Source organism: Magnolia sinica, chromosome 7, assembly GCF_029962835.1.
Source record: "Magnolia sinica isolate HGM2019 chromosome 7, MsV1, whole genome shotgun sequence".
Lineage (NCBI taxonomy): Eukaryota > Viridiplantae > Streptophyta > Magnoliopsida > Magnoliales > Magnoliaceae > Magnolia > Magnolia sinica.
Window position 1 is genome coordinate 94,143,964 of NC_080579.1, and position 12,009 is coordinate 94,155,972.

The window sequence follows — 12,009 nt, forward strand, 5'->3', positions numbered from 1 at the left end:
TAGCACAATCTCTTTACTTTTTTGCCAATCAATTACATCACATAGTGTAATCCTTAACTTTCGCCTACTACTTACATTTCTTAGTATAATCTATAATTTTAATTAAGTAGTTATTAACTTTAGCTGTTATTTGAATTTACCCTCATATACTGAATTCGATTCAAGTATTAAGAAGAGTTCTCCATTCAAAGAATTTTGCAGCTGCTCTCAGTGATCAACCGTAAGAATCTCTTTTCTTGTTTCTTTTTTACCCGCATTGAAAAATCATTTTGTATGGTAGGCAAAGGTGTAATTAATTATTAGAAGATGAACCTACTCTAACTATCCCCCGATCATAATAACATGTTGTGCGTGTACCTGAATAGGCAACCCAATCACATGCTATGTATCTTGCTCGGTTTGAGCTGAACATTCAATTTTGGCACACCCGCACTTGTCATGTAACCGGATCTGTAAATCGAACCACAGCACATCCAACCGTAATTCACACCACTTTCTCATGGATAGGCATTAATAGATGATCTGAATCGTGGCTGCTTCGCCAGATGATCTGAACCATTCATTTAATGGGCTTGGGTCGGCGGAGTAACCAAGTACGATGCGTGGAACTGACTGCCACAGAAAAGCAGTAAACGACAAAATGGCCGAACACTCGCTTTTGACAGGAAAAATCAGGCCGCTGTCTGCAGTGACCCAACAAAGATCTGGTCTACGAGATCGGACGGCCTGGATCACTTGAGTAACAGGCTACGTGGGCCTCAAACGTAAAAACCAAAAGAGTCAAGGGAAGACCATTCCAACAAAGTCGCAATGCTTTTTTAGTGTGGCATGAGATTGCTAACGACCACTCATCACGAGAATGCTATGTTCGACATATGGATATATACGTATCGGGTAGCTCACGCAACCATGCAAACCGACATGCACGTGCGGCAGGGCATCCAAGCCATGGATCAGGTGGGCCCCATCCCATCACGTAGAAGACCTTGACCAAAGACCACGTCAGTCGACTCATCACGCAATCTACATGCATGAAAGTCGCAATGGTCCATGTCCAGGATCCCTTCTCACTATACACGTGTCAATCATGTATAGCAATCAGGACCGTCCATCAGGTGTGCGGCGCTTCATCGGACCGGATGGGCTGCTCTTCCATCTGCCGCGCTTCACTGTTGCGGGCAGCCATCGATGTAAGGATTGAGTACCGTCCATATAAACCTTCATCGCAATTCCTGAAAATCAGTCCAATGAAAGCTGATTAGCATCTTGCAGAAATGATGCGTTTTACTTTGCAAAAATAAAATCAAGGAATCAGCTTTCTTACACGGCACATGGGTACATATGCGGTCCCACAAGCTCAAAGTATACCATCACAGATATTTCTAATTTTCCATACACATCACCATTTTATTACCTTTCATCAAGTGGGACCCATCTGATTTATTCACACCATCCTAACCATCCATCAGATGGGTCACCTCAAAAAACTCCCAAGGCCCAGTACTTAGACCCGGGTTGGATCCTGTGAACATCACTGGACCACACATCCAGCCAGTTTCAGTGGAGCATGCTCCCTCTTGGTTTGGCAAATGGCCCATATGCACTAGGAATATGTCTTAAGTGCATGAGACATCCAACCCTTCAATTGGTAGGCCATTTGGATTGGGTAGTGCAAAAATCAGCTTCATCCACTCATCAGGTGGACCCACATCATAGAAACCAATGCCCAAGCATTGATAAATGGCAAAACACGAGCTTGGTCCACTGAATGAGTGGATGTGGTTGATTTTTGCACAAGGTAATCCTCATGATGGGGCCAAACCTTTGGGACTGGTTGGTTGGCTGTTAAACAAAAATCAAAGGTAGAAGATATGCTCTGGGTGGAACCTAAGTTGTAGTCCAACCAGTTGGACCCGAGGACTCATTTCTTTGAGATTTTTACCTTGTGCATATCTTCACCTAAGGACAAAAATAACCTCATCTCGATTGTTCATTTTGCCTACGTGTAGGGCCCACCTTTTAAAAAAAAAAAGGATGAATCTAGAGCAGCAAAGCTAACAGATAGAACAAAAGGTAACAACAAAGACAAAAACAAAACAGTAGCCAAAGAGAACAGGAGATAAAATAAAATAAAAATACAAAAACCCAGACTGATGTCTGGGGGATACCAACAAAAGCCTAACAGATTATGGCGCCCAATCTCTAAAATATAACAGCGCCTTATCAGAGACCCCGGTAGAGGAACACTCAAATTCCGAAAACAGCGACAATTCCTCTCACATTCCAGACTGGCCAGAGAACTACAAGAATTCTCCATTTTTTCCTACCAACCAGACCTCTGAATCCACATGCCAAACACCAAAAAAGATAGTAGACCAAAACAGTCACGACCCATGAGATCCTTACTCACATGAGACCCCTACTCGATTCAAAACTCTGTCCCAGAGGTTCAAAGAGAAAGGGCAATGCAACGGATGAAGAGGTGGTTGACAGACTCAGCTGCTTGCAGACACAACAGGAGCACATTGGTGAGGATCATTCCTCTTTTCCTCATGTTGTCAATTTTAAGCACCATGTTCTTGCTCACTAACCACACAAAAGCACAAAAGCAGCCACTTTGAGAGGGGCCCTGTAGGGGCAGAGGTGGAATGGGTAGAAATTGGGCTGTGTATGACTGCACTGAAAAGGAGCCTGAGCTTGCAAGAGTCCAAAACCCTCTAGACCTTCGAACCGGAGAAGGAAGAAAAAAACCCCTGCAAAATGAGTAAATAGGCTTGAACTCTTGAAATTCAGAATCCCATGGATTCCTCCTAAGAGAAAACCAAACACCATTTTCAATCTCCCCAGAAAAACATTCAGCCACTATGATGTCTGATGAGTAGTCTCAAACATGAGACATCCTGCTCTGATACCACTTTGATGCAAGACAACTAACCATTTGCCCACTTGCTCTAAAAGCTCGAACTAATAGAGCATGGCGAATCAATCCCTTTATCTCATAACTCAGGCTCCACATCCCATGAGTTAGGCCCTCAGCCAAACCCCCTCGTGGGCCTCATATCACATGGGTTTTGCCTCTCACGTGCCGCCGCCCACCCTAAGTGTGCCCCTGCATCCCATAAGGCACCCCACTTAAGCTTGGTGTGAAAATGCCCCTGCACTAAGTTGTCACACCATGGGTTGGACCAAAATCTGATTCTAGATCCCTCTCCTGGTGCAAATATCGTCCTATTAAGCACTATAGGAGCAACTTTAGCAGTTTCTTTCCAAAGACTGGAAGCCCGATATAGAGAAGAGGATTTAGTCCTCCAGTCTTGGGGAATCAACCCATATTTGGTAGAAACCACCCTTCTTCAAAGACTTTCCTCTAGACCAAACCTCCAACTACATTTTCCCAACAGGACTTCATCGACTAATTCTAAATTCTTAATTCCCATTCCCCCTTTGGAATAGGGGGGAGCAAACTTCCTTCTAGTTCAATAGCCCACTACTACATTTAAAGGGTATCCAACCCGTTCAGCAGGATCCCTCCACCATACGTATTGGACACAGAAAAATCCAGCCAAAATCCAATCATTGGTTGGGCCATGCCCACCTAGAAACCTCCAAATCTTCAGGGAAGCTGATGGTTGGATCAGCGTGATTTTTGGGATTTCCATTTTCATGGAGTGACCACAAAAGAACATTGTATGAAATAGACCCAACTATGGTAGGTCCATGTGTGTTCTATTAGTCATCTACTATATAGGGTATAAAGTAGTCAATTTCTCAAAGACAACACAGGAGAATCTGCAACGGATCTCTAAACCAGAGAGGTGACACTGGCACAGAATCCAAAGCACATGGGAGGTGTTTACAATTATCCCTTCTTTTTTTTTTTGAAAGATACAATTATCCCTATTTCTTTTTATTTAATAGCATGAAAACTGGTACATTCACCCTTCGTGATACATACAACTCTCTCCTTCTTTTTTCTACATATGGTATCGAATTGTAAATTTGTGCTAGCATTCTAGCGCGAAAGTAGGATAAAGTGAAGTGGGCATCCAAAACGTAGAGCATTCCACAGAATTCCTCAAGAAATCTCAATGCCAAGGGGCTGTTTGAACGCAGTCAAAACCAGGGGATTTGCGAAGAAAACTCATTTCAGTTGAAAACCCTGTTTTTGCAACGGCCCGTTGGATTGCCATTTGCCAGCTGCCTTTTAAAACCCACCCAACGATTTAGGTGAGAAATCAATGTCTCCCTAAACACCAATCCAATTGGTTTTCGACGAAACAACAGCACGTTGTTGCGGGTGAAGGCCTTTTGCGGAAAAAGCCCTTTGCAACAGTTGCGTCCCAACAGCCCCTTCCCTGTATTGTTTCCTTTATAACTTACCTTTCAAGCCTGCAAGGTGCATGTGGAATTCTGGTACAATCACGCAATTAACTGCATGTCACTTCAAGCCCTCAACTTCCCACTGTAACTACTTTCATCTTCAGAAGCTCCGGTGCTGATACCGCCTTCCAACAGAACACTACCTCTGTAATTTGTCTCCTCAGCATCGCACTTCGATGAATGGCCAAAACCCAGCTGGCATGAAGTGATTGGTTCCAGCTCAGCAACTTCAGCTGATGATTTGGAGTTGCTAGTTGGATTGGCCCAGAACAACAGCCCCCCAACCCCCTTCTGATAGGGCAATGCAATCCGTGCATCTCGGAACACAGGCAAACATTTATCTTTAGCAAACTGAACGCAGGACTCTCTGGCCGCAACAAGACAGGCCGACATCTCACGCTCCTCGCACTGCTCTCTCTCAGAAAAGTCCATGGCAGTGGCTCCGAACATGGCTTTCCACCAGGGGGGCTTGCATTTAGCGGAGGCATTGATGGAACAACCGACTCGTGCTCCAGCCTTCCAAGTACAAAATGCAGAGATTAGGAACTACCGGTATCTGGAAATCATGGTCTCTTGTGCTGCTAACAAGGAATGAGAGATGGAACTTGTCATACTAATCAGGACAAACACAATGTTCTCCAAAATCAAATATTATACAATTGGAAAGAAACATATTACAATTTATTGGCAAATCACAAGGTCTATCAAGCTTTTCAGGAACTAACAAAAATGCAAATAAGAGAAATGCTTCAATGCTCTCAGAGCAGTGTAGGTTATAGTGCTCCTAGTTGCATCGGGTAACTCAGACAGTCTAGAATACATTTCAAAGACTATCATTCAAAAAGACTGATTGGATTATCACATTCATCCTAGATTCAGACTTATTTTTTGTAGCCATCATTTTCCAACCCATGGAAGGGATGGTAAGGATCGTCCAACAGAAGTGGATCTACAGAATCATAACCAATCCATGACGGGAACTATCAAATAGATCGATAAATTTGTTGGTTAGACTTATATTTACACAAATGATCTTGGCCGTCCATATTAGAGGCTTCATTAGAATGGTGAGATATTTGCATGCATCCCGTGAAATGTGTTTGACCTAATGGACAGTTCAGATCAATTGACTGGACTTTTTAAGTGTCCCAATGCAACTGGAAGCATGGTAACTTATAGTGCTTTGACTATGAGAACACTGGAGCATCTCTCTATAAATATTATCAAACAGTTGAAAAAAGAAAATTATGCAACCAAATCAACCGCATACTAACATTCCACATCAGATTTTAATCCATCCATAACATTCTATAGCATTTAAATGTAGTAATGAAACATAGTGTCGAAAACATTCGCATTTTGGAAAGAAAAATCTATGAATGCTATATGCAATGCTTTCAATCATTAAGAAAACATAAAAATAAAAACCATTAACCATCATCAAACTAGACAAAAGTTCTGTTTCATGACATTACCTTTTATTTTTATCTTGAGAGGCAACTGACATGCTGAAAAAACCAAAGAGGCCCAAGGAGCTAAAACAATTGACCAGAACTATGAGATGTCATCTTAGCGTACATTATAAAGCAATTCACGGTCTTTGTCAAACGGGTATAGATAATTACTATTTGACTTGTTTTCTATTGGATTTGACTCTCATCATAAAATTGGAAATGGGAAGTACAGGATTTTAACAACATGAGTTCTGAAAAAAGGACTAATTTGCTTACAAAGAAGAACAAACAAGATGACCAAAAAGATAAGATTATGAACAAGGATGATGTGGAATCATCTAGAACAATGCTAAGCGTCCTCCCCAGCTCTCTGATCAATTCTCATTTCCATGAGAGGTGAAACATGAAGGAAGATGGACTTCGATGTGGAGCACTGTCAATCTTGGCTGCACATACTCTGCAGTCAAGAGCTGGTTTGTGCTCCAAATTAAATGTATGCAACTGATTAACTTACTGTCTGGCAATACTAGAGCCATCCAGCTCGGCCAGCTGCAGTGCTGCACCCCATTGCTCTTATGACATCTCTCAATGAAAAACCACCTAGAGATGACAACTTGAACAAATGGATTGATGAAGCAATTAAAGTGAGATATGAATGGGATTTTGACCGTACTAGCCTTGTGGTATTGCCAAAGGCCCCAAAAATCTGACCTCTTAAATATATTCCTTGGTTGGCCTTCTGACCACTTTTTGGAGAATTAGTGGACGAAAATGCCCCTACATTGGAACCTAGTACCCACACGGAGCTTCTTTTTTCTCATTTCTTTGTTGTTTTCCTGGGGTTTCTTCTTCCTTTTCAAACATGTCTTCGAGGGACCCACTATCATCCATTTCGACTGCATTTTCCGGCGTACGTTCACCGCCATCAACTTCTCCAGTACATGGGCACCGCCAACAACTTCTAAGGCGCTAAAAAAGTGTTGTTTTTGCTCCGACGACCCCATTTTTTAGAGATAGAAGCCACTGATACATGAAAGATATTTTAAATAATTATTTTATTTTATTTTATATACAATAGCATTTTCTTAGAAATGGAAGCCACTTTTGGTTGTGGATAGAGAGTGAAGGCCGTGGTTGTTGTTGTCATGGGGAGTAGTGATTGTCGGAAGGGATTTGAGGTAGATAAGGATGGTTATGGTTGTCATGTGGAAGACAATGAAAGAGATAAAATTTGGATTTTGTGATGTATTGTTTTGCTTGAAGTGGTCGCCATGTGTTAAGGGTCTGGGTTATCTATGTTAAGGGTTTAGGTTGTCATGTGTTAAGGATTTGGATAAGGGTTGTCATATGTTAAGGGTCTAGGTTATCGTGTGTTATGGGTTTGGGTCGTGGTTGTCATGTGTTACGGGTCGAGGTTGACGTGCAGTAACCTAGACCCTTAACACATAACAACCTCGACCCTAACCCTTAACACTACAAGGATGTCGTCTGTGGGGCCATTATCGAGTACGTGTTAAGGGTTGTGGAGTCCACAATGGGATATGTGTTGAAGATCTACTCTGTCCATTGGATTCAGAATTTAATGACATGGGCCAAAGAATAACTTACACCAAAAAATTGTGGCCACCAAGAAGTTTTCAATCTCACTACTTTCTATGGCCGAAAATGAGTTACATCCACGTATAAGGTAGACCCCACCACAAGGAAATAGTTTGGAGTGAACGGCCACCGGCCACTGTTATTGGTTGTTGTGGGCCATCGTGATTTATATAATTTGTCCATGCCATCTATATAACTTAACAGAACAATTTCGAGCATGAGCCCCAAAAAGAGGCAAACCAAAGGCTTAAATGGACTACACCACAAGAAACAACGGTGATTGAACTCTTACTGTCGAAAACTTCTTAAATGGACTACACCACAATAAAACTTCTAAAGGCAATCGTACACCATCTGTGGGGTCCACCATCGCATGTATGAAATCCACTCCATCCATCAACCTCGACATTTCATGGAAGGCCATGGTTGCAAACATGATCAACATCCGCCAGTCATATGGACCACATCACAAGAAAATAGTTCGTATAGAACGGTCACCGTTATAAGTTATCAGGTTTTGCGGGCCACACAGAGATCGTGTCAACAAGAAATTAGCATCTTCTCATATAAATAAAGGGCTACAAAGAAAATGAACAGATTGGATATAAGTTTCAGTAGGCCCAATAACAAATATCATCCACATCACTTCCTCGGGATTGGATACTACGTAACTTTTTTCACTCAAAATTCGTACAGCTGCTAATCTAAGGATAAGGCAATTTGGTATCAAAAACTTTTAAAAACATGTCAGCAGACAACCACAACCGTCCATCTCCACCTCAAATCTCTTTCGACAATCACTTCTCCCCACGACAACAACAACCACGACCATCCCTCTCTATCCACAACCAAAAGTGGATTCCATCTCTAAGAAAATGCTATTCTACAATAAAATAAAATAAAAAATTTCATTTAAAATGTCTTCCACAAATTAGTGGCTTATATATCTAAGAAATGGGGTCGTCGAAGTAAAAACAACATTTTTTTACGGCCTTAAAAGTTGTTAGCGGTGCCCATATGTAGGTGAAGTTGATGGCGATGAATGTACGCTGGAAAATACAGTCGAATGGGGTGGTGGTGGGTCCCTGGAAGACATGTTTGAAAAGAAGGAAGAAGCCCCAAGAAAACAACAAACAAAGAAGAAAAAATGAGCTCCATACGAGCACCGGGTTCCAAAGCAAGGGCATTTTCATCCACTAATTTTTCAAAAAGTGATCAGAAGACCAAATAAGGAATATATTTGAGAGGTCAGATTTTGGAGGCTTTTGGCAATACCACAAGGCCAGTACATTCAAAATCCCAAAATGAATTTAGAGTTTGAAAGAATGACACTTGATTCTTTGGAAGTTTGCTGGGTTAAACAAGTCCAGCCATTTGGACAAAACCTTACAATAGTTGTGTATTTTATACAATGCCAGATTGTATAGATGCTTCTACATATTTACTCCTAAGAAATGTTCCGGTGCTCTCAGAGCACTATATGTTATAGTCGTCATAGTTTGATCAGTTCACTTGGACAGTCCAATCAATCAATTTGAACTATCCATTACTCCCTTATGTTTATAACATATTTCATGGGCTACCATGAAAAAAATCATACTGATTGGATAATCCAATCCATCCATGATTTGGCCTTATGACGCAGGGAAAAGCGTGAAATAACAATGAAGAAGATCACCGTCTTTCGCATGTGATTAAAACCTTGAATGCACAAGGCATTTTCTTGAATCCACAAAGGAAAAAAAAAACTCGAATAATTTTATTGAATAATGTCTAATGTGTATGATTTCTCCATTGCCCCATTAATAAAGAAAAAATAAACCCCTAATTCATAATTACTAAAATTAGCAAAATTCTAACCCTAACTGAAAGTTACCCAAAATAGTAAAACTCATCTAAAGCCTAATTTGCCAAAAATTGAAAGTCCAAATAAACATTATTGGAGGAGTCCTAACATGATTACAAGAAATTATTTAGAGAGAGAGAGAGAGAAGAAGATGGAAATCTAAAACTCTAAAAATAAGGAAATACGACAAAAATCGAAATTACTAAAAATATTAAATTTTCCATAAAATCCTGTTTTTGAACTAGAAGGGTGCGTTTTCTTAAGAAATGGACGGATGCAACCCACTATTTAGGTCAATTGACCACGAATGGCCTATTACAAATGGTAAAGATTGATAGGTCGTGAGTCCCATAACGATACTTGGATCAAAAGTTATGGTCGATTTATGGTTCACACTTCAAAAGGCAATTTCTCCTTACCCAGATTGAATTTCTTTGAACTGGACGTGTATGGGCCCAATTACGCCATGCCCTAGGTAGGATTGGGCCCAAATCCGACTAATTACTTTCGCTTCCATTCGGCCTTCTTTTGGTCCAATCATGTTAGGAATGTATCTGTGCCACATCCTACATAACCTTATTTCTCCATAGACATCCTTTTGCAAAACATGGATGGGATGGTGATGATTGCCTAACAAAAGTGATTCTTTTGAAACCTTGAGCAATCTATAATGGTCCCTAACATATAAATGGACCAAATTGTTACTTAGACCTATTTTTGTGTAAATGATCTTGACTGTCCATAATTAAGGCCACTGATCAAATGTTAAAAAATTTCAATAGTGTGCGGTTTTCAAGGCAGCCTATCAAATACCTTGGACCTAATGAACAGTCTAGATCAATGGATTGGAGTAAGTGTCCTGAATTCCCAATGTAACTAGAAGAACTTTTTTTCAAGATAGCCCATACAATACCTTTGACCTACTGAACAGTCTAGATGAATGGATTGGACCGTGTCCCAATTTCCCAATCCAGCTAGGAACACTATAACTTATAGTGCTCTGAGAGCAATGGAGCATTTCTCTTTACTCCCACAGACATACATTTATGAAAGGATATACCTCTTGATAATATCATACACTCAACTTCATTAACTTTTGAGTAAAGTAAATGAAAGCAACTCAACCGAACCTGAGAAAACTCAATCAAATCCGACAAAGATTGATTAAATGAAGGAAAATCCCGATTAATCAGATGCAGAAAGGGCACAGGTACAGAAAAGGCCCACATTTCAGCAATCTAACCCGTTCATCTGGTAAGCCCCATTGTGGGATAACCCGTACGCGATTTCCCTCCTATTTCATTATCCTAGCCATCCAATCAGCAGCTTGCAAATGGAAAATCACAGCCACTGGTTCCTATTCACTGATGCCCAACCCAACGGTCAAGCCTTCCAGTGGCAGAGACTTTCTGGACCCACATTTTCTCGTTCGCAGAAACCTAATCTTTTTATGAGAACCAGTAGATGCACCTCTCTGTTTGATACGTCCCTTTTTTTACTATCCTATTACCAAAAAGTAGAAAAAAGGCTGTGTGCACAAAAAAGAGAGGGTCTAAGTATCATTACCCTTACTAAAAGCCTAATTTTTCACAGAAATGGATCGATTTTCTTGAAAAGATGAAAACCTCGAGCAGTTCTAAATCAAATCGAATCTAATCGCATCAAGATCATTCGCCAATACCTCGCATTGCTCGATGATTTTGGATTCCGTGACTTGGTATGCGGATCTCCAACTCCGCTCGTCTCTGAAAGCGAGAACGAACGGCCCGATGGAGGGATCGTCGGAACGACCAGCTGGGAGCGGCCCTCTCAGCAGAGGAATCGGAGGATCGAATGCGATCACAGTCGCAGACGCAGACAGATCTTCGCCGTCAGTCCCTGGAATCGCCATTTCCCCTCTCTCTCACTCAGTGTGTTTACGGCCCATTTGTAGGGTTTTGAAATCTAGGGTTTTTTAGCCCCGGTCTGGTAAACCACGGACTACTTAAATAATTCGTAGCCCGCGAGTTAGTCCGAGCGTATGGATGATCCGGACCGTTCAAGAGTAAGGTCCTTCCATATTAAGGCACAGCCAAAGGTACGATTTGCTGCAAAAGATCCTAGACCTGCGATCTACTGACTGGTGAACTCATAGATGGTTCATGGGTCACCAGCTTACAGTCCAGTGCATCTGTCCAATGGTCATGGAAAAAGAAAAAGAGAGAGAGAGAGAGAGAGAGAGAGAGAGAGAAACGTTCCTTGCCCAACTCAGACGGCCCAACTCAGTCCAATCGCTGGCCCATGCTTGAACTTCAGCCCAATGAGGAGTAAATGAGGAATTTTACATGTGTGTATATTACAAAAATGCCCTTGAAAACTCGATGAACTGGGGCTAGCAGTCTAGCTCGGCTTGATTGAAAAGTGGTCGGCGTAGGCCCGAAAGCCTGATGGGCTGGCACATTCCATTAACCCTTAATAAGATTACAAGGGCATAAAAAAAATTCTTAATTTAGGAGTGGATTTATCACAATTAACTCCAAAGATGATGAACGGAGTGAATTTATCACAAATATCTCATGGATTTTTTAGGAAAGTCTTTCGCAGCAAGTGTGCCTGGACGTTTTTGTGAGATCATTTTCGGACATCAGTTCCAAAATGAGCTGGAGCCGATACTCAATTGAGCTGAAAATGTGAGGATTTAAAGTTCAGTTGAAATATTCATAAGATAACAGAAGTTTTGAAACAGGCTAA

The 12,009-nt window shown here is 41.3% G+C and overlaps 1 protein-coding gene across 2 annotated transcripts; it reads right to left on the minus strand.

The window, feature by feature from the left end:
* Positions 1 to 930: 930 nt before the first annotated feature.
* LOC131251776 (uncharacterized) lies at positions 931 to 11,220 on the minus strand. Of its 2 annotated transcripts, XR_009174031.1 has the most exons (3): positions 10,961 to 11,220; positions 4,381 to 4,896; positions 931 to 1,232 (listed from the first exon to the last, which is right to left on the minus strand). XR_009174031.1 is itself a non-coding variant. In XM_058252716.1 (2 exons), the coding sequence occupies exons 1-2, from the start codon at positions 11,168 to 11,170 to the stop codon at positions 4,444 to 4,446; spliced, it is 663 nt and encodes a 220-aa protein (XP_058108699.1). In that variant the 5' UTR covers positions 11,171 to 11,220; the 3' UTR covers positions 3,961 to 4,443. The 2 variants fall into 2 exon arrangements, 1 of the variants encoding a protein (XP_058108699.1); XM_058252716.1 differs by lacking the exon at positions 931 to 1,232 and having other exon boundaries at positions 3,961 to 4,896.
* Between the last annotated feature and the right edge of the window lie 789 nt (positions 11,221 to 12,009).